This window comes from Chrysoperla carnea, chromosome 3, assembly GCF_905475395.1.
Source record: "Chrysoperla carnea chromosome 3, inChrCarn1.1, whole genome shotgun sequence".
Lineage (NCBI taxonomy): Eukaryota > Metazoa > Arthropoda > Insecta > Neuroptera > Chrysopidae > Chrysoperla > Chrysoperla carnea.
The window spans coordinates 22,999,512-23,023,776 of NC_058339.1; the positions used below are offsets into that span (position 1 = coordinate 22,999,512).

General features: G+C 28.5%; 1 protein-coding gene across 1 annotated transcript; it reads right to left on the bottom strand.

Moving 5' to 3' along the window:
- Positions 1-20,983: 20,983 nt before the first annotated feature.
- Positions 20,984-22,474, bottom strand: LOC123295929. The gene is made up of 3 exons (XM_044877391.1): positions 22,333-22,474; positions 22,052-22,159; positions 20,984-21,138 (listed from the first exon to the last, which is right to left on the bottom strand). The coding sequence occupies exons 1-3, from the start codon at positions 22,472-22,474 to the stop codon at positions 20,984-20,986; spliced, it is 405 nt and encodes a 134-aa protein (XP_044733326.1).
- Between the last annotated feature and the right edge of the window lie 1,791 nt (positions 22,475-24,265).

Here is a 24,265-nt window from a genome sequence, read left to right on the forward strand (position 1 = left end):
AAATGTGTTATTTTTTCAATCTCTGAGGTAATAGTGAGATAGTGAGGGCTTTTTCAATCTCTGAGGTAATAGTGAGAAAGATGTTTGCTTATACCTCCGAGAATGCTGAAAATATATGAAAACTTATGTCGTAGGCAGATCTTCTACATAAAGAAAAGAAAACTAGGAGTCAAATGAGAAAGGAACAAAAATGTGTGATGGATTTTGTTTTCGAAGTTTAAACAAAGTTCAGCGAACCGGACGAGTATTTTCTAGTTCCAAATAAATAAAAATAAATGTTTTCACTTGTTAATTTTCGATGTTTAACCAACAAATAACACTTTAGTGAAAACAGAGGCGTTATCTAATTGACATATTTTAAATGAAAGTCGACAGTACTTTTAAGAATACTTCTTACTTTTTTTACGTCATTCTAGAAATTTTACTTTTATTTCTTCCTATTTTGGTACAAAAAAAAGTATATTCATTTAATATAAGTAGATATATATATTTTATTAAATTATATTAAAAGCTAAATCTTACTTAGAAAAAGTTTTATTTTCGTATCTCGTTGTAGACTTTTGTTATTACATTTTTTGCTTAAAATATCTATAAAATTATTTTATAAAAAGTTGGTATAACGGGTATGGTGTGATGATTTAACTTTTTTGTTGGTATATACACAAAAAGTGTTTTAAACTGTCACTTTTAAAAATACCACAAAGAAGATTTTTTAACAATTTAAAATAAAATTTGGTATTTTTTTAACGTTCGTTAACAAAACAACAGAAATTAAATAAACAATTAATTGCTAAAACATGGTTAGGTACATATATTGTAATATTTTTGTGAAAATTATTTTTCTCTTATTCGTATAAGTGCAATCCTGTTAAAAAAATTTCTGACATTGCACTTGAATGTGAGTTCATATATTATCTAAGAAGCATCTATTGGGGGCTGCCACTTACCCAGCTCTTCCACTCCCTTTTCATATAGAAATTTAAAAAAAATTTCGATTTTGTCGTTTGAGTCATGAGCTGTTTTTATACTATTTTCGAGAAAACTTAAAAAGTGATGCGTTAAAAAACAATATTTCTCAATTGTTCTCGTAAAATGTGGTAGATAAAATCTGATAATAAGTATGTAATTGTAGCCTGCTGGTGATTCTTATTTCTTATTGATCGTATGCAAGATCAATGAGATCCACAGTAACCATCTCGAACATATTACTTCAGTTATATAAACAACCAATTACCTTCAGAAAGTGAATTTAAAGACGACAAATGGTAATCACCAGCCCGTTACAACATTCTTAGCGATAAATATTTAATGTTCTGTGAAATAAACCCAATCAATCGTAATATAACATACAAATTTAATCTTATTCTCGTCTTTGCATTGCCATAAAAAGCAGATTCAGATTCATTAAGGTACGGTTTCAAACATAACAAGATATAGATTAAAGAAATCTGCTCTTTAAAATCAATATTATCTAAAATTTATTAAATGAATATAAATTGATTCGAAAGCCAGCCAAGTAATATTTCTAATTGAAATTTTTCAATTTCAAAAAAGTAAATAAAAAATATATAAATATATGTACATTGTACAGTATAAATAACATTTATATCTTCATGTAAACAATATTTAATTTTTTACGGAAAATTGCTTTCAATTCCAAAACAAAATTTCGTAAAGAGGTATTTACTTTATATGTGTGTTCTATTCGTAGTCATCTACAAATATGAAGAAAAAAATACAAAAATCTGGAGTGAACGGTGTACAATCTGAAAACATATCTGGAAGAATTGTTTGAATCAATAATGACTTTTGTAAGTCACAGAAATCTCTTCTATTTTTAACACTTTTATTAGTTTTTATTACAATAAATTGGCAGTACATAGTCGGTGTGGTACTAAAGTCGTGTGAGTGCGACCTCTGTGGTCCACACGACTAACTTCCCAGAGGAGGAAAAACATATTAAAGAAAAGGTCCTGTTAGCCTTCATAGATTATTCTTCGAACATGTACTTAAACTTATGCTGTAACATTAACTCCATAGATAAATGATGTGTTTTATCCACTTTTCAGATTTTGTTTATTCAGTTTTTTCCAGTTAATTTATTATCATTAAAAAACGGTAAAATTAATTCTACTGAAAACTCTTTCAGTTCTTACATACACGATTGGTCTCAGAGGTACCTGGTGCAACCGTATCGCCGTCACCTCCGGGAGTCTCGAAAACTCTTGGAGGCGACGGAGATACCGTTGCATCAGGCACCTCTGAGACCAATTTCATCACTATATTCGTGTTTAGCTACCCCAAAAACTCTATTGTAACTAGTTTGAAATCATTTTTTGAACTTTGGTCATTTTTTGTGCTCCGTTTCTTCGTCCATGTTTGTTGCAACAGCTTTTGTTTTTTGTTTAGGCTTTTTTTTTACATCTACAGCGGACTATTTTTAATATTGAATGTTTTTTATATTATAAATAATATATTATTGAATACATACACATAAATACATACACATGTATTTTATAAACTGTACAACGGGTAATATTCACTTGAAAAAGAATTAAGTTGTGTAAACAATTTGATGAAATGAGTTTTTGTATCGTTTTTACATGCCGAGAAGTAAGTTCCACACTGTATAATACATACGTAGGTAGATATCATATAACTAAATACAATCAATACAGGGTAAAAAGAAATTCATGTACTAAGGAATGTGTTATAGGATAAGCAGAATATGTAAAAGGATAATTTTTGAAAATCAGTGACGTAGATAGTTTGCCCTTCAAAGCAAAATAATTTGGACGTCATTTTTTGTTATCATTTTTATAAATAAAGCTCATCTAGTAAGTAAAATAAATGTTCAAACGTACTCCTTATTATCACCTTCTGTAGTTAATTTAATAAAACCCTCAATTAAAAACTTTTGTCGATCTTCTGTTTGATTCAAACTTTATTAAAACTAAAAAATACGGGTTGTTATTATTTAGTTACCTGCATATTTATGCAGACTTAATTCAATTAACTTACCGTATTTATGGTATTTATATATATTCTTATATAAACAATACTATAATAACTTTCTTACCCTAAAATGATTTAGCGGTGTGGTATAAGATAAATACCAGACCATTTATTTTAAATAAAAATCTATAAAATGTATCAGTTAAAAAAATTAGTAAATAAAAACTCTAGCATTTATACGTACACTTATAAAGCCATAAAAAATGTAATATAAATCAAATATTTGAAATTTTTATCTATATTGAAATTTTAAAGCAAAACGTCCAAGCTATCAGGGATGCTGATTGGACATTGGTTTGTTTACGTTAAAAAGGTTAGTGGACATTTGAGATGTTAATGGACTCGTGTTTTAGTAATTGAATTTGGCTTTTGATCAAAATTTCTTGACACTTGAAATACAGGATGATATTGTTGTCCAGATCAAAGTAGTTTTATGAAATTTTAGGTAGAACCCAAATTCAATGTTTAATGTGCGGGGGACGTTTTCAATTGTTTTAGAAATAAAATTGGAGTGAACTTTAGACACCCCATATGCATCGTATCTATATACACTTTTCAATCGATCGAATTATTCGTAGAACATAGTAATTTCATGCATATCGATGTTGTTATAGTACATCGACACGTAGATGTAGGGAACATATTTACATCTATATTTATTGTAAAAGACACTTTGTTACAATATTTATAGAGAGATTTAAAACATCTATAATGAGTGTTCTTTTTTTAGCTACTTAAAGCTGTCATTTCATTCAGCATTTACAGAATATATTTAAATATAGATATATAAAAAAAAAATTTTAACAAAAAGAGAACTCACTTCAAAAGAAAAACTTTTCCAAAACAAATTAATATGCACTAAAAAGGAAAAAAATAACGATGTAGTTAAAATTATTGTTATTTTCGGAGTCCGTGTCAGCCAAAGAAACAACTCTGACAGAACAGTTTGCTACATTAGCTTGACTGACACCGACGCCAAAAGTAACAATAATTTTAAATACATTATATTATCGTAATTTTTTTACTTTTTAGAGCATATTAATTTGTTTTGGGAAATTTTTTCTTTTGAAGACGGTTTACCTTTTGTTAAAAGTTTTTTTTTATTTTGTGATTTTTAGTGAATCTTAAGTACACTAACTAATTTGTCACTAAAAAAAGAACCATCGAAATTGGTTGGCGATATTGAGTTATTCGTCCTCTTGTCGTGCATATTTAATGCATATTTATGACTTTTATGGTTTTCTAATGGATGCCGTTGTCAAAATTTTACCAAAATGAGACCACACGGGAAGCACCAGCTTTCAAATAGATAAAGAATCATCAAAATCGGTTCGCCCAGTCGAAGGTTCTGATGTAACACACACACACACACACACACACACACACACACACACACACACAAAATGCAGTCGAATTGATAACCTCCTCCGTTTTTGTTTGAAGTCGGTTAAAAATACTTCTAACCGCATGTCACCGAACTCCTTATATTCGGCTGGACTTATTTTGAATGTACTAATATGAGGTCTCTGGATGGTTGATGATTGATATTTTTGGATACTTTGGCCAACAAAAAAGTTATTTGCGATTTTTTCCCAACACTTAATTTTAGAAAAAAAGTTATTCGAAAATTAATGAATCGATTTCCAGCTAACGCTGGCGTCGACTTGAAAATATTGATAGTTTAGTTTTTAGCTTGATTCATTTCGAAATTATTTTTGTATACAATTTTTTAATTAGGTTTTAATTTTTCCAAAAAAGTTTTTATTAGAATACAGTATAATATATTTATAGTAAAACGGAACAAAATAATGTTTTAGTCTACATAAATTTTGATAGAATTATTATAATGAAGTATTTTTGACACGTACCTGCGTTATACCATATCCTTCATCAAGAGCAAACTTAATAATATATGATATATACAGTAGCCATACTCTATACAGTACTGAAACTGTATAAACGCAGTTACTATATACAGTATCGAATATATAACGATCGACGAGAAACGTTATGTGTTCTTTTCAGTATATAAATTTGTGTTATACCAGTAGTGTATTATATAAGTCTGTTGGCGACAGGCATACTAAAGTTTAATAATTACGATGAAACTTATCTTTTTAGTTAGTAAATGAATAACACTTTGACTACTCATACCTAATATCAAGGTAAATAATTTTAAAACAATAAATGGGCGATGAGTTTTTTCCTCAGGCTGTTTCTTTAACTTGAAATGGTCGTTGTTTTTATAGCTTTGTATCTTAAGAAAGTTTTATGTAAGTGAAAGCACTTGAAAGACTTAAACCAATTCATTGTTTTAATTTGCAGTTGATTTATGTTGAAATATGATTTGAAGGAAAATTATTCATTAACTCACCCACCATTCTCTCTGTTAACGCTACTAACTACCATCATAAAAATCAAGAAGTTATGACAAAGCTAGATTTGAATATTTTAAAAATTTGATAAATTTTAGCACATTTTAGACTATTTTTATGTTCTCGTGGGATCGATGGGAACTTTTGACATTTTATTTCTTGGTGTACCCAAGATTTCTATAAAAATTCAGCCGTAACGGAATTTTTGTTATTTGAAACATTTTTAACCGACTTCAAACAAAAAAGAAGGAAGTTATCAATTCTACTGTATTTTTTTATGTGTGCTACCTCATAACTTTCGACTGAGTGAACCGATTTTGATAATTCTATCTATTTGAAAGCTGGTGCTTCCCGTGTGTCCCATTTCATTTTGGTCTAGTTCTGACAGCGGAAACCAGGAGAAAACCATAAAAGTTATAAATTTGCATTAAGTATGCACGACAAGAGGACGAATAACTCAATATCACGCCAACCGATTTCGATGATTCTTTTTTTAGCGACAAATTAGTTAGTGCACTTCAGATTCACTAAAAATCACAACAACAAAAAAATAAAATAAAATAAACAAAACGAAAACCGACTTCAAAAGAAAAACTTTTCCAAAACAAATTAATATGCACTAAAAAGTAAAAAAATAACGATAATATAATGTAGTTAAAACTATTGTTATTTTTGGAGTCAGTGTCAGCCAAGATAATGTTGCAAATTGTTCTGTTAAAGTTGTTTCCTTTAAAAATAACAATAATTATAACTACAATATATTATCGTTATTTTTTTACTTTTTAGTGCACATTAATTTGTTTTGGAGAAGATTTTCTTTTGAAGTCGGTTTTCTTTTTGTTGAAAATTTTTTAATGTTTATTTTAAACGGTGTATTACTTAAAATTGGCTGAGTTAAAAAAACAACGAAATTACCGTATGCTTCATCCTTTAGCATGTTGTTTTTTTGTTTTGAAACTGACAAACATGAGCTGAAGTTAAACATCAAACAATCAACCTCTGACGCATAGTTTTGACCATCATTAATGAATTTCTAGAAAATAAAATAAAAATTTGTTGTTGTTCCAGTTTGTGTACTATCTACATTGATCCACTTGCACAGATATACGAAAATGAGTTTCATATAAGCCACAAATATGAGCGTAAATTATTAATTATGAATATCATAGTGATAGCATTGATTTTCGTTGCATATGTAGTTAAAAAGCCTTCCAGCAATCAAAAATGAATTTTTTTTTTGTACCATATGAATACCTTCCCACCTTTATGAAAACTTTGGCCTTTCCAAATGTACAATATAGAAAGTAACGATTATATTTTCCAATCTAAAATATTTGTGTACTTTTTTGTTATTTAGAATAATATCATTGCCTAAAATTGTTTTATTCCATTCTTAATAATTATGCTGAAATCAAAATATCCAAGAAATGTTTTTCTATTAAAAATTAGGCACACTCAGTAATTGGTCGTAGCTTCAAGTGGTAAATCGGTTCAGTTTGAATAAAGCTAAAGCTGTATTTTTGCCTAGAAAATGAATTTTAAACACGACATTGTAAATTTTCAGATTTTTTAAAAAATTTTCAGATTTGGATTCATCGACCTCAAAACCCCCTTAAGAGAACTATTTTCCCAACAATTTTGTTTAAATTTTGCGACATTTTGGTGGGAAAAATGACTATTTTCAGGGAAAAACATTTACCGGCCACCATTTTAAATTTGCACATTTTTTATTTTCTATTTTTTATGTTTTACAACATGTTACCCGTTTTGGGGGGCTTAGCGGCCGTTTAAAATGAAAGGAAGGTCGTGGTTCAAATTGTAAAATTATGGTTTTTAAATTAAATTACGAACAAAATAAGCCATTTTACATTTAAATCAGACCTCTTTAAAAAAAATAGATTTAAAATCTCTATTTGCCTGTTATATATTTATGGTAGTGTTTATTGTGTGTCTAAAACGGTACAGATAAACAATTATAAATATTTATAAATATCCAATTTTCTCTTTGCGAACTTGAAAAACTACTATTATTTAGTAGATAGTCATAAATATTGCTGCTATGGGTATTTCAGAGCGACACATATTAATTACATTTAGAAACATTTCAACCGTTCTTGTGGATGATATATTTATATTTCTATATTAAGGAGGGTCTTATAGTAAATTTTTTTGTAGCATTGAACATTATTTTACTAATTCTCGGTACATTTACCAAATTTTCACTTAATATTTGAATATGCGGATTTGACAATGATAGATAATATTATTTAGTTTCTGTTTACCTCTCCGCAGTTGCAGCATCTCCAATTTTTCGAATTTTATCCTAAGAGTTTCTATTGCTCCCATAGACTATGCGGCCTACTTTGTTGTTATGGTTCACTTTCTTTGTTGTAAAGCCGTTGGCTTTTGGTAATATGTTGACAGCATGACAATGCCATTCCTATACAGGTTTTAATAATAAGCTTTTATCTATAATATCCAAAATATTGTTTTGTTTTCCGTTTCATTAAAATAACATGTCCGAAGTTGTTTCTTTGAATTTTGACGGCCATACGGATCAACATAGTATCTAGCCAAGTTTATCTAAATTTGCTAATTTATTTTAAGCTGAAAAATTTCTGGTATAGCGTTCTAGAGATTCTCTGTAAAACTATACACAGAATAATGAGAGCTAGTTCTACTATCGCTTCATTTACATATCTCCTTTCATTCATAGCATAGACAATATATAGGTTTTTTAAATCATAACTATGCTTCAACTATAAATAATAGTTTCATGCAAAAATTAACTGAGATACAACACATTTTACGATCAGTACTATTTTAATATACATATAAGCGTAAAAACATGAAACCATGAATTTTATCAGTTTTTCGCAGATAATTCTTCCATTTAATCGAAAAAACTTTCATACAACTAGAAAGTATATAATAGTTATTTACGATACCAGTGGAATAATAGCATAAATAACGTAAGCCTGCGAAATTTGTACAACGAGTGCGTAGCACGAGTTATAACATCGCACAAGCACGTTAATTGTGCGTTATCACAAGCATATCGCACAAAACTTTATCTACGCCTCTAAAATGTGAAAACAAACCATAATTATTATTTAAATCATGTCTTAGTGATAAAAATAGAAAATTAAAAAAGTTACTATAGTTAGTGAATTCATTACCGCCCTACTGCGGGAATGAATTCATTATCACACTAGGTTTTTCGAAAATGAGTAAATTTGTTTTAAAAAGACCCAATATGTTTGTAAAAACAAGACGATTAGTCAATAAGATTCTCCCATTTAAATAAGCCAAGATACTTTATTTAATCAATATACCTGATAATATTTTGATTAATGATTTTAAGTGTTCCTTTCGTGTTTCGTTGTCTTGATGTTAGTTGAATGTTTGCAGTTTTCGAGTTATCCGCAAAAGCTAATAAAAGTTATTGCGTCGAACATATCATCTGATACGTTAACATAACAAAAAGTACGGACCCAATCAAGAAGCAAAGACATCTCAACCAATTTTGAGGCTAGAAAATCAAAACGAAAATGACAATGTGTAAAATTACGTCACCTCTAATTTTTGTATGAAAAATGTTTTAGCTAAAGCAAACTGTTTAATTAGCTCGGGAAAAACTGATTTTTTAAATGTTTACTTTCCAAATTTACTTGACATTTAATGATATAGAATCATTTCAATTATCATTTTAACTACATATTTTACATCTTATCAACTACCTATGTAATTTTTCTACTCAAGTGAATATTTTAGTCTATTGCATGTATTATCACACGATACAAAAGAAGAATTTATATATTAGAAAAAGTATAAAATTAATACATTAACAATAATCTTTACAAGACAATATGTTTTTGAATTTATAATGTAGATAAGATGCAACTAGCTCACACAAACAAACATATTGATGTGATAACTAAACTATGCACAGTTAAAATAGGTGTTTGCATACAAAACATATGCTAATTTTCCAAGTCATTTAAATTGTAAATTATTATGTATTGTATGTGTATTGTTGTGTTCAAGCACACATATGTTTTTCAATGAATATATGTGTTGGAGAAGAACTATTGTTGTATATATTTGTGTTTGTTTATTGTTGTCAGTAAATATGCCTACTTCATAAACAAAACTGTTTCATATGTTTTATGTTAGTATTTGTAATTCTATGTGTTTTGTTATCAACACATACTAAATTTAAAAAAAAGTATGTGTATGTTACGTTGTGCGTGTCAATTTGCTATATTCATAATTTTTGTGTGGGTTCCACATAGATACACAATTCTCTTTTTGATCATATATACATACGTTATGAAATAATTAACATGAAATATGAAATAACTTTTATTTTTCTAAAATTGCATTGGCTTAGCAATTAAGTTCCACCTTTTTGTTGTATTATTAGGTACTGCTATAATATTTCCCTCCTTAAATTAATGTAATTAAGTTCATATTTAATACAAAACTACACAATCCTAGCACTAACATCAAGACAACGAAACACGAAACGAACACTTAAAAATCAATAATCAAAATATTATCAGGAATATTGATAAAATAAAGTATCTCGGCTTATTTAAATGGGAGAAAACTAATCGTCTCATTTTATAAACAAATTTAAGACAAATTTACTCATATTCGTAATTGCAGCTTCAAAATCGTTTCGTTAAAAATTAAGTATCAATAAATTTCATACAAAAATGTTAATTATAATTTTTTTTCTGGATAAATTTAGCAGCAATAAACTTTTAGTTAATTAAAAAAATATTTTGTGATAAATAATTTTCCTTAATTATTTCGAAAGAGTACGAGCTTACTTTATGCCTGAAAAGAGTGTTGATGGTAGCTTATAAAAATTTATAGTTCGAGCAAATTTTATATTCCAGCATATTGTTATTAAAATTAAGCAGGGTGTGAATAGTTAAATTATAACCACACTAAACATATGCAAAAAAATTAATCTTATAATCTCGCAAATTTATGGCGAATTCAACTCAATGTACGCTGTATAATTTCAGTACAATATAACTTATATTGCAACATAGATGGAGAAAATTGAATGGTAGTATGAGTTTCTTATAAATATAAGCATATTTACAGAGTGGCTCAAAATTCAAGGTACTCAATTCAAAATAAAATATCTTTTATTAAATTGATTTAGATTCTTAAAACGTAAATCTGAATAATATTTTTTAACTTATGTAAGTTTGAACTAGTTTTTACTGATAGCAAGGAAAGGGTTTCACGAATTCTTTCTTTTAATTTCAAGTCACGAGTCCTTTCTTTTAATATCATGCAGCAAAATATATAAAGCAAGAAAAAATTTTGGAAAATATAATTAAAATAAATTTAAACCAAAGTGCTGAAATCCCCACCCATTCCATTGCCCGAGAAGATTTTGATGCCGCAAAATACAAAAATAGAGAATAGACATAGATTTCCAAAAGATCAGATTTGTAATATGCACCTTCCCAGCAAAGAGAAGTTCTTTTTATAGGGTCTAAAAATCAAAATCGAAATTTTCAGCAAATCTTTACGTTTTATGGCGAAGACAATGTATAAAGACCATTTTAAGATTGATGGCCACATACATATGTGCATATGTGTCTGTTCAAAAACATGGGGGCGTTGAAGGTTTAGATGGGTGGAGAAAAATTGGAAACTAAAATTTGTTGATTAAAATTAAGAAAGAGAATTTAAAAATAAGGAAACCCTTGCCAAGGACGCACGTGTGTAAGCTCTAAGCCATTAATCTCTGTTCAATGGCAATAATTTATATCGAAATGTTTTAAACAGTTATGAAATGTTATTTTTAGGAGCTTGTTTTATCAAGAAATCTGACTGATTAAAGAAAACATATTTTCAACAAATTAATGGACTGGTTTTTTAAAATTTCTGTGTACATTCAACTAAGAAAACATCAATCTCTTATTTAAAACAAAATCTGTAAAATTCATAAATTTATATAATTTTGCAGCCCTATTCATGAAGAGTTAGTTCTTTCTATACACAAACAAAATATACATAGAAATGTTCTACTACTGTTTTTTGTTACACTCATATATGATATGTGCTGAATATACCACGTTTACTGGTTTGCTATTTGTAATCGTGTAGCTTTAGCTGTCAAGGGAAATTTAAGCTGCGGTGAACCTTAAGATCGTTTCTAATATTAAATATGCATGCATATACACAGACAAGAAAATATGAAATCTTTCTTGTTTATATTACATAAAGATGTTTTTCTATATATATAAATTTTCTCATATTTCGTCATTTCATTACCTACAATATTTTCTTCATATATGAAAGAAGAACATCTGTTTGTATTTCTAGGTTATGAATCATTTTGTCATTTTTGTTATTTGCCTTTTGTTTCATTGATTATTCCGCCATTTTAAACAAAGTAATAATTCAAGTGAATATAATAATATATAATATTCTTTGAAAACAAAATCTTATTTTATGAAACTACAGTTTTGTGTTTTTATTGAATTTGATGTCAAGTCTGGTTAAGTAAAAAGTTTTTGGTTTTCAAACAGTCATATTTAAGCACATTTGTTAACGAACAACTATATGAGCTATATATTGAAATAATTATTGTTTGAAAATAATCTTATAATATCATTTAATTATACAGAGTGGTCCGTGACTCAATGGCCATAGCTTAAGAGCCTATTTTTTAACACCTTTAATTTAACCAATAAAGGACATTCGTACAGAGTAAAGTAGTTGAATGTTTGATTAATTCCTAATTTTTGTGGCAGTGCATATAGATTGCTCCGTAACTATTGGGTTTTGAAATTCTCAAAAGAATACGCCCTTAAACTTTAACCATCAAGACCTTAAAAAATTCTTACTACGGTGATTGTATTAAAATTTGCAAGAAAAATCGAAAACCTTTTTGGATATCAGTAAGTAAGCGATAGTTAAAATAACGTGACATAGAATTTATATTTTTCTCAAAGTTTTCTTAAAACCAAACAATATGGTAAATGTGCATACGATCCAAATTTAAATGTATACAAGGTTTCATGTTCTCTTAGAATGGTCACAGATAAAAAAGTTTCAAATGAGAATGGTCAAAAATTTCAAATGAGATTTCAATGTTTCCCATTTTAAATGGATGGATAGATTCAAGAGGTCTATTCAAAATCCCAAAATTGCTGCTTTAAGAAACTTGTGCTCAAAGAACTCCAAAATTACTGCGTTGAAAATATTAGTTGCGATTAGTTGCCATCTAGAATTTTAAACTTGATTAAAAATCGAATATTAAGTGTAATATAACTATCAATCCTCTCTTTCCGAAATTACTTGCATCCACATTAAGGGGTGCTTTTTAAGAAATCGGATACTGAATTTGGGATACCTTTAGCCCTGAAAAAGCTACATTGTTTAAAAAAAATTAAATTCTAAAAGAATGAAAAGAGGTAACGAAATTTTGTTTATTTAATAAAACTCAAAATAATATTTAACTAAATTGAAAAACCATAACACATCGAAATTTTAGTAAAAATATAATTTTATTTTCACGAATAGCTTATAAGATTTTAAAGTGTGGTATAAACGGGAAGTTCCATTATTTTTAAGGTACATAAAAGGTTTTGTAATTTTTTTGAGTGAAAGTACTATTACTGAAATCCCTTTACCTACTAAACTATGAGCTATGATAGACCGTAGAAGTTCCCTGTTTTAGGAGAGATTAGTTTGTGGCAAAGGGATTAAGTTACATGATGCTATATGCAAGATGATACATAGGTAGTCAATGGGCCAAGTAGTTATATTGAAGTTTCTTTACTTTACAGCTTCGTACAGTTTTTACCTTAAAAGTTCGGTGAACTCTCCGGCACTACATAAAATGCATTTTATGAACTTGCAAGAGTTGTTAACATTGAAGAGTTTATTACATTATTTTGTTTCAAACAATATTCCTGAAGTAAATACTTTTCTCGATTTTAACCTTAAATATGAAAGTAGAAAGTTAGCATAGCTTATGCATATTTGATAATGTTTGAGAGGAATGTAAGGAAAGTGAATGAGAAATAGATTTATATAATGTTTTACTCTTCATTAATTTCAGCTGGATAGTGTAGGTTTATAGGTATGTATATTATGTGTAGCCATGTTACTTACATTATATACTTGATAAAACATCTGTTTTTCGTGAAAATCTGTAAACATGCTTTTATTAAAATATTTCAGCCTATTATAAATAAAAAAAACTTTTAAATTACGTAATAATCCATTTTTATTTTTATACGAAGTAATGCTTCATTAACTTTATTAATTATTGGATATATCATACGACGTTGTTTTTTTAACGCAGTATTTAAATTACCCTAGGTTTGAATATCACTTTTGAGTCTCGGTGAAATTTATTCTTTTCGTGATTTTGTAGTTCTTGGCATCCTGATCAAAATTCTTAATGAGGACTCTGATCCAACTGCTAACGTTTTGTCTTTTCGTGATTTTGTAGTTCTTGGCATCCTGATCAAAATTCTTAATGAGGACTCTGATCCAACTGCTAACGTTTTGGAGTTCGGATGACAATAATAACTGTGTACTGGTATAAGCTTGTTAAAATAAATTGGCAGTACTTAGTCGGTGTGGTACTGAAGTCGTGTGAGTGATCCACACAACCTCTGTAGTCCACACGACTAACTTCTCAGAAGGGGGAAAATATTTAAAGAAAGTTCTTGTTAGCCTTCATAAATTATTCTTCGAACAGGTTGAGCACCTCACCTAATTCTGCTGAAAACTCTTCCAGTACTTAAATGCGCGATTACGCGTCGAATAAGTCACGGGTTAATGTCAGAATAGGTTCGCGAGATAATCGAGGCGAAAGAATCCTAACGAGCATACGCACATATGTACACACACACACACACACACACACACACACACACACACACACACACACACACACACACACTTTGTTTTATATACAGTTCCTGTTTTGGAAATACCAACACCTACCAAGAAAAAATATTAATAAAGGTAAAAAAGCCTCCCATGCTATCAAATACAAATGAAAGGAAAAATATTTTAAGAAATTAACATTCGAAAAAAAAGAAGCAATAAATAATCTTTTCATGAATACAATATCCAAGTCAAAAACATAAGCAAAGCATTAGAAACAATTTTAATGTTAACAATTAATGAATGATAAACGGTTTAAGTATGTAGCATGAAAAAAAGTTATTATTATATCCTAAATGTTTTGTGTAGCAATCAAGAGACCTCCGTAAATGAAAAACTACAATAAGAATTCAAAGATTCCAATACCGGTTAGCCGCTAGCTGAACCTTGCATTTCATTTTGTTGCAAGGTTGAATTTTGTGCATTACAGCAACTAACTTCCTAGTATAATAAGTTATTGTAATGGGTTCGATTTTCGAAATCGAAATTTTTAACGTTTCATGGTTGGGAAGAGAAAATTTGGAAGAGAAGCATGCGTATGTGAGTGTATCCGAAAAGGATTTCTTAACATTCAGCCTATAGAGGTTTCAAAACAGTCGAGTTTTCTATTTTTTTATTTTTATTTTTTAACTCTTTATTATACTGGGAAGTTATTTATGTGGACTTCAAGCATCGCACTAGAGCAGACCCAATTTACGGCTTGTTACTTCTGTCCTCATACAGATTCGTATCTTACAGTTTAGTGCTGCCTATGCCTTACGGCTATCATTATTCGTCTCAGTACATATATACTGATTCAAAATAGTTATATAATTATCAAAAGAAATCTGAACATCATTCAAAAATAGAGTCAACATGTATATAGTAGTAAAATTCAATAATTTAAATTGTAGGTACTATAAAAGAAAAAGAAATAATGTATTTGAAACTACGAATAAAATATAGCACTCATTCTTACATTTTGAATATCTTTTCTTTCAATTCACTCTATCACATAGCCTAAGCTTAACACAATCGAAAGCACTGCATATATACTTTAATAATACTATAACCGAATATTTTTTTATATGAAATAATTTTGAAATTGATTATAAAGTCGTGTATATCTTTTCAAAATATTTGCAACACTGAACAAGTGTAGAACAGTGCAGAAAATAACAAGTTCAGTTGTTTACATAGCGATAACAGTCGAGGCCCATTATTTCTCGGTAGGATTTGTTAATTTTTTTTTATTAACATATTATTTTTTTACACCCCAAAAATCCACCATTTTTTTTTTTTAAACCGATCTAAAAACACATGAGTTTTTGAGACAAGAATAATAATACCTAATCCAATGAGCTATTTGAAAGATACAAGATTATAAAGAAATTTTCAAACATGTATACATACATGCATACAAAATACGCGCGAAACACATAACCACTCCTTGGCAGTCGGGTAAAAAACGGTATTAACAAATCGTGATGACTCTTTAGCTTTTGAAAAATTACAAAAACGTTTTGAATTGATTCTCTTCGGTCTCAATATTTTGATCAAGTTATTATAACAGTGCTTTTATTCCCTATTTTTGTTAAAAAAGATATAAGATAATCGATAATGCAAAAGTAATGAAATCAAATCACGCCTAATATAAGAAACATTACGTGTTTATAACATGCGAAAAAAAAATATTTTCCAAAAAAATCCTGATAACATAAGTTATGGTTAAGAAATAAAATATTTCCCAATGCATATTTGACCATCCCCGACGAGCAAGCCAAGCTATCATTATATAACGTATTGTACAAAAATTAAAGACCATAAATACAATTTTAGCTACCTACGTTCATCCTGCATGAAATAAATATTTTTAATAAAATTTGTACACGTTTTTAACATTTTCAAATATTTTATAATGATTGATATTCATATATGTTTAACAATGAAATTAAACTAATTGTTTTTCGTTTATTTTAAAAGCAATTTTATAAATTGATGCTGGGACTGTAATGTTTCTGTACATATATAACAATTTGTATCATCATAATTATTTTGTTTGTATTAGGTCCGTAGTAGAATTTTCTAGAAGATTATCACGTTATAGCCCTCACTTATCCTCCGTTGTGTTCACAATTTTATGGATTTTAATTTTTTTAGAAAATGAAGCTTTGCCCATGATACTCGCTGGCATTGTAACTCTCTATAGGTCCAATCATTAAATTAACCTGATTTTTATACTTTTTGGATCAAAATTACCCCATCCGCTGAGTTTCATCAAATTCCAAAACAAATTTTTTTTTTCGATTTTCTCGATTTTTTCAAATGGGTATTTTAAAAAAAATCTTGTAACACAAAATCTGAAAACTTCTAACACCCCTTTTTATAATTCGGGTGTTAAAAAGGGAGGACCAAGGGCTTATTGCTGATAGTCAACGAATAGGATAAAAATTGTTGTACCTTTATACGTGAAAAGCTAAAAAAGTCAAAATAAATTATCGAAATAAAAACTTATTAACCTGGAGAGATTTGAACATTAATGTGAACCTTTAGATATAAACTAACATTTCTATTCCAACGTAAAATATCCAAAACAAGTTATTCTAGATGGTTTTTAGAATTCATAACAGAGATTACGTTTAAAATTCAGTAAAATAATTTTATCAAAACTTACAAAATCAAATCGCTACAAAATATACAAATATAACTAAAAACTTTGAATAATAAATTATAACATACATTTCCTCGAATAATATAATATATATATGTGTACACATTTTCTTGCCCTTTTTATGTACACATGGGACAGTTTTATAATATAAACTGTACAAACGTATTTATTATACCTATTGTAAATTAACATCCTCCTCTCATAAAATTAAAACAAAAGGACCTTTAAATAATAATAAATAACCAGAAAATATGATGTAAATTATTTGTATAAATACAGCAGTTGTAGAGCACAGAGCGTTCATTTACAGTATGCTACATAAGTGACGGAATGTCTTCATAACTGTCTAGAAAAATTAATGCTGGAACGATCATTATCTCAGATTCTGTTTATTCGGTTTTTTTTATTACCATTAAAAAACGGCTCAACTAATTCTACTGAAAACTCTTTCAGTTCTTAAATACACGATTACGTGTCGAATAAGCCCATTCACGTGTTAATGTCATAACTGGTTCGCGAGATAATAAAAGCGAAAAAATCCGAACGAAAATACGCACATACATACACACACATAGACATCACATTGAAAAGATTTGATTCGGATATTGCAGCCTTGAAACCGTGGAAATATGAAAACTGGAGATTTTCAAAATCGGCCCCATTACATAAATAAAGAGAAGCATTCTCGACATTAATTTTTTAAAGATTAATTATTGAAAAGCTTGAAAAATATCCTCTTTTTTCGACAAAAGTTTTCTTTGGCTATGAGGCACATTTCTGGTTTAACGGATATGCCAACAAACAAAATTTCCAATCTTGATCTGAAAAGCAATCGGAACAGATTCTAGATCTGCCATTACATCTAGGCACACGAACGATTACGATATACCATCCATATATCTTCGTAAATGTCAATAACGACCGCTTGAATATGAAGCCCGTGATTTGCCGGAAATTTGGTACCATCAAGACCTGCAAGACCGCGCGAGATACCGTAGCTTTATATCGCGAACAATGTGATGAACGGTTAATTCCAAAACTGTTCTGTTACTTTGTAGGTATAATTTTTCGATTTCTACTGAAACTAATAAGCTCACAAAAAGTGTTTCCATCATAAAAAATTTCACAAATTAATTTCCGTAGTCATTCATGATCAGATATTTCAATGTTACATTAAAACGTGTGTCCACTAAAAATATTTATTAATGTTTTGTTACCTATGTGTGTGTCATCCTGTATTTATGTATAACGTTTAATATAAATAAAAAATTAACTATGTATGTTTATCACGTCTAAAATTTAAATAATTATTATAAACGGAAAAATATTAAATGTTTAAAATTTACATATGTATGAGTGGCTCTTAAAAACCATCCATTACTTTTATTGTAATTTGGGTTCAGTAAATAGACTGCAATTGGAGATATTTAATTATATGTGTAAATATAAAAATGAAAAATGTAATATAGAAAAATAAAATTATTGTTTTAAAATGATGCTTAAATATCACCATTCTCATTTTGAATTTCATTAACAAACAAAATATAAACTAATTACAAAATAAAAAATAAAGAACATATAAAAAACAAACAAAGATCTAAAATGAAGAAGAACCTTCAAAGTGCAAACGGAATGCAAACACAATTTTGCAAGAAATTCAATTATGAATCGAATCCACAATAAAAAAAAACTTTTAACAAAAAAAAACCGATTTCAAAAGAAAAACTTTTCCTTAACAAATTAATATGCACAAAAAGTAAAAAAATAACGATAATATAATGACTAATTATTGTTATTTTTTTACTTTTTAGTGTATATCAATTTGTTTTGGAAAAGTTTTTCTTTTGAAGTCGGTTTTCTTTTTGATAAAAGTTTTTTTTTATTTTGTGATTTTTAGTGAATCTGAAGTACACTAACTAATTTGTTATTAAAAAAAGAATAATCGAAATCGGTAAATTTGAGATTTTTATGTTTTTTCATGGATGCCGGTGTCAGAGCTGGGCCAAAATGAAATGGGACCACACGGGAAGCACCAGATTTCAAATAGATGAAGGATAATCAAAATCGGCTCACCCAGTCGAAAGATCTTGGGTAACAAACATAAAAAAAAAATCAGTCGCATTGAGAACCTCCTTCTTTTTTCTTCAATAACACCACAATTCTAGAATATCTTTTACTTTAATGTTATTAAAGTTATTAAATTATATAAATTTTTTTGAAAAATGTGAATGCGCTCATTTTAAAATTTTTAGCGTGTGGTTTCTTGTGTAAAAGTTATTTGATGGATTAAGATCATTACTTTTGAAATAAATTATTTTCTACAAATGAAAATAATCTAATAAAATGAGAAAATTCTACGGAAAACCATATTTCATCGTTTATAATGAGAGATAGGTTTAAGAGGGAATAAAATCTACAGTTTTAAATATAATAATGAAAAAAAATTACATTCTCGCAAGTTTCAAAGCTGTGTAAACCGATCACATTGACTTAAGCTTTACAGTATATAATGAAAATATTCTCTACCCACTATTATTGATGCATATTAAAAATATTTTGTAAAATAAAGCGTAACATAATTTTATTTAATCCAATTCGAATTGAAACTAGTTAAAACATAAAAAAGACTTTGGAGAACGCCACACAACCTCAGTACATGTACAAATTCTACGCTGCCCCTTAACACAAGTGAAATTTACAAAATTTAAAAAATCCCCTACAAATTTTTCGCGTACGGAACCCTAAACTCGCACTTGAAACATATCTAAGAACACTTTCCATTACATTATCTTTTTCCTTAAAGCCTTTTCTAAGGCGAGCCGATTTTGAAAATCATCGCCAATTTTTGATTTTTCGAGTACCGAACCCTAGACTTGCACTTGAAACATAGCTAAGAACTCTTTCCATTAAATTAATTGCAAGGTTATTACCTTTCAAACCAATACGATGCCACAGACAGACAGATACACAGACAGAGCGGTCAATCTTATAACAACTCTTTTTTTAGGCCAGGGGTTAAAAAATAGTACTGATGGTAGCAAATATAAGAGCCATTTTGAATTTTTAAGTAATATAGCGAAAATTTAGTGAAGTTATTCAATGGACCCATATCTTAGAATTCTAGAATTCAGCTTAGTTGCTACGGTCGGGGCTCATATTGCGGAGAGGAATTCGAGTACTTTGGTTGCACAAATCTCAAATTTAAAAACATGAAATTCTCAAAAATTTTCCTTGAATAAAAAGATGTTCGTATTTTATTCACAGCAATCGAACAAAACTTGATTGATTAATTTTATGCCTTGAACTTCCATTTTAATGATTTTAGTAAAATATTACGTTAAATATCGAGATCCCTTACACCTTCAGAAATTTAAATTTGTTAATTAAAGGCAAAGATAAAGTTGTTTCATGAATATATGTGTATTCGTACTACCGCATTTTCAAATTTCAAAGGCTGAGATCGAACGTAAATTCAGCTGGGTTAGGTAACGAGACGTACTTGTATTTGAATGAAGATCAAAGGGTAGAACAGCTTTATGTATTGAGCCTTCTTTAAAAATTTTTGAGTTACCATGTTACCATGTTGTTACCTTCTGTTACCATGTATATAGAGGTAGGAATCTCCGTGATGTCCGTGAAACATCAAACATAATACAAGCAGCTTATCAATCTGTCTGTTCCACATTGATATTCCATTCAAACAAATTATTTTTCCATATTCAATGTTTTAATTATTTTTAATCTCTGAAGGGGTTTTATGATCTCTTATGAAAATGAGACAAGATTATTTAGATTATATCATTGTACAAAAGATGAAATATAATACTTTTATGTAAATCAATATTGAAAAACATTTTATGTTATTTCTTCTTTTTTTTTTACTTTATTCCATTAACATTAATACATTTTTCTGGTGTTATATAACTATTAATTATTTGTTTTAATTAAAATTTAAGAATTGATTACAAAAAAAGAAAAATAAATATAAAAAAAAAAAATTTGTTTAATCAAGTTTTAAAATTTGCGTGCATTCTTCTCGACCTTGTTCTACATTCCGGAGAAATCCATAGTCTAATTCATTATCTTTAAGAACTGCTTTGACAGCTTCTTGATCATCTGGTGCATAAACTGTATTTTGTGATAAGACAAGTACATCCTCTGAAAATAATAAACATATCTAGGTTAGTTAATAATAGTACGGTATATCTTAAATCAACATTTACAGAGACAATTGACTGGAATGGACACAGAAAAAATTGGGAAGCTGTTAATATTCTCTTCAAGGAAGCTTAAACTTTCAATTTTTCTATGGTTGTTTTTATAACCTCCTCACAATAAATCATAAAAATAGCAAGTTAAACAAAATTTTAAAATGAAAAAATCCTTTAAGTACAAAATTGCAGTTTTATTAAAAGTACCTAAATTATAATAAAAGAAATAAAATAATGAGTGTCCCGGTACTAAAAAAAACCGTCTTATTATGCTTTATTAAGATCAATTAAACCAATTTATTATTTGTTTTTAAAAATAAACATATAACTGGTATATATTTTTGGAATTCCCTTTAAATTCTTTTATTTTGATACCCTACTCAATAGGTTTGGATAGTTTTTTTATTAACGGATTGCTAAAAATCCGATGTTGTCGAAATCTATCGAACCGTTTGAAAGATTCGAGGTAATAAATAAATTTACAAACAAATATACATACATACATTCAAGATACGCGCAAAAAACATACCACGCTTTGACAGTCGGATAAAATTTTCTTTTGAATTCTAATAGCATAGCCTATACTTAAATTTTTAACTTAAAATTTTCTTGTTTTTATTCGTGGTACTAATTAGCTTAACGACTCAAGCGTTGATTCATATAAATATCATACATAGGTGCCTCATGCGATGCATATAGTTTAATTATTTAGTGCAATAAAAGCTTCTACCTTACAATTAACTTTTTGGCAAATTTTTAATCTGAGTTAATTAAAAGTTTGTAAAATAATTTATCTTAGCCAGAGATATTCGAAGAAAGTAAATTAAAAGCATGTTAAAACATAAAATTTCATAACTTACGTGAGTACAATGGTATAAGTCCTTCAGTATAACGACATGTATACATTACTGTTATATTTTCATTATTTGATAAAATGTACGCTTCGCCTCTATAAAGTTGTAAAATACCTGCAATTATCAACATAAATCAAATTTTTTTATAATCTGCATTGTGTTTTAAATCGCTTTGCCAAGATAGCGAGAGATCTGTGTTTTAAGTTCAGGAGTGATGTTTTTTCATACAATATTTAAGAAAATTGCATATTGTATAGAAAAATATATATATGAAAAGTTTTACTCACCGTCTAACATATCAAATGTACCATTATCAGATGTTTGCTCCAAGTAATATCTAGTTTGCAATGGAATTCCAATATATAATAAAGCTGGTTTCCATCTAGCTTCAACATATGTACGATTGTCGTTAATTTGTGTGAAAATCATTCGGTAACACGATTCTACTAAGCCAAGTGAAGGTACTTGCGAATAAAATGCCAAAGCTGCATAGCGCCCCTCTAACTCACTTAACGAAAAATTTTCTACCGGTTTTAAAGTTGGTGGCTTAGGACAACTCCCGGTTCTTGTAATTTCTGTTCCCAGTGTATAAAAAGCACATATAATCAATATAAGTAGGAGTCTTCGTTTCATTGTTCACGTAGTTTTTACTGTAATATCAATAAAATACTGTGGAATTGTAAAATTTTTTTTTAAATAAAAAAAAAAATTGTATATTAGAGGAAGGCATTGACCCTACCTATTTCGTTTAAGCTAGGTCTACTTCTTAAAAGATATCTTCTTAAAACCAGTCTTAGATGATAAAAATATTAATTGACAAAACTGTGAAAGAACGGTAAGATGTCATCAAACCAATTCATTTTATTTATTTGAATTCCAGTGCTCGTATACAAGACGCAATAAAAATATAAAATTAATTCATTATGAATTGGTTGTAATAGGTCGAAATTTAGATGATTAAAGATTACAATAAACAGAGTATTATATTAAATACTCTGCATATGCATGAGCATCATTATTGGAACAGCTTAGCTATTATAATTGTATACCGAATTGGGCGGTTTTTGAAAGTTTTCATCTAACTGTTTCAAAAAAAGGTGGTTTTAAATGGAATTACCTAGTTTTTGTAGCACTTTGATTTTTAAAGGCAGAAAAAAATAACAAATTCTGTTTAACAAAATTTTTTTCTAAGGCCTTAAAGGCTCCTGAATGTTTCTTTTCAATTGTTTCCATCTTTCTCTTTTAAGTTACAAAAGTTAACTTAACGACACTTGAAGGTCACGGTCAAATTCAAAGTCACCAAACCATAAGCTTTTCTTTTTTGAACCAAATATTTTTTGTTTGAAACTTGTTCTTTATCTTTCAAGATATTCCTCGTTACAGGTTATGTGGTGAACACTGTATAACTAAAAGTTTTACCAGTAAATTACAAAAAAAAACGAATTTTAAAAAAAATAAAAATAAAACAATTAATTTTGTTTGTATGAAGTAATTTTTTCTTGCTTAAGCATCGAATTTTCTAAAACCTACCTATTCAGTGTTCAGTTATAAAAGTGCCTAAAAATAACATTAACATTTATCAACCCAAATGCGATAAATACTTGGAAAATTACCTTACTTTTTTATCCATAGTCTTGATATTTAGGTAGGACTACAAAGGTTATAACGTCATCATAATGATTTTTTTTTCGTAACGACGATGGATACACACGAAAAACAAACAAGAACAAACCCAAAATATACCTAATAAAAACAAAACTATAAAGGAAAAATATTTCTTTCAAATATAAATTTGTACGAAAAAACTTAATGATATGTCTAATGAGGTTTTTTTTCCGTCTTTAAGTTTAACTTTTTCCTAAGCCTATAATATATTATTATACCATGTATATGAAATATACCAGGGTATATTAAGTTTAGTCCCAAGTTTGTAACGCTTAAAAATATGGATGCTATGAACAAGATTTTGATATAAATGTTCATAAAATCACTTAATTAGTCCATTTCCGGTTGTCTGTCTGTCTGTCTGTCGTCTGTCTGTCATTTGGTTGTCTGCCATCACGATAACTCAAAAACGAAAAATTATATCAAGCTGAAATTTTTACAGCTTGCCCAGGACATAAAAATGAGGTAGAGTTCGTAAATGGGCAACATAGATCAAATGGGTCTTGAGTCCGTAGAACCCACCTTGTAAACCGTTAGAGATAGAACAAAAGTTAA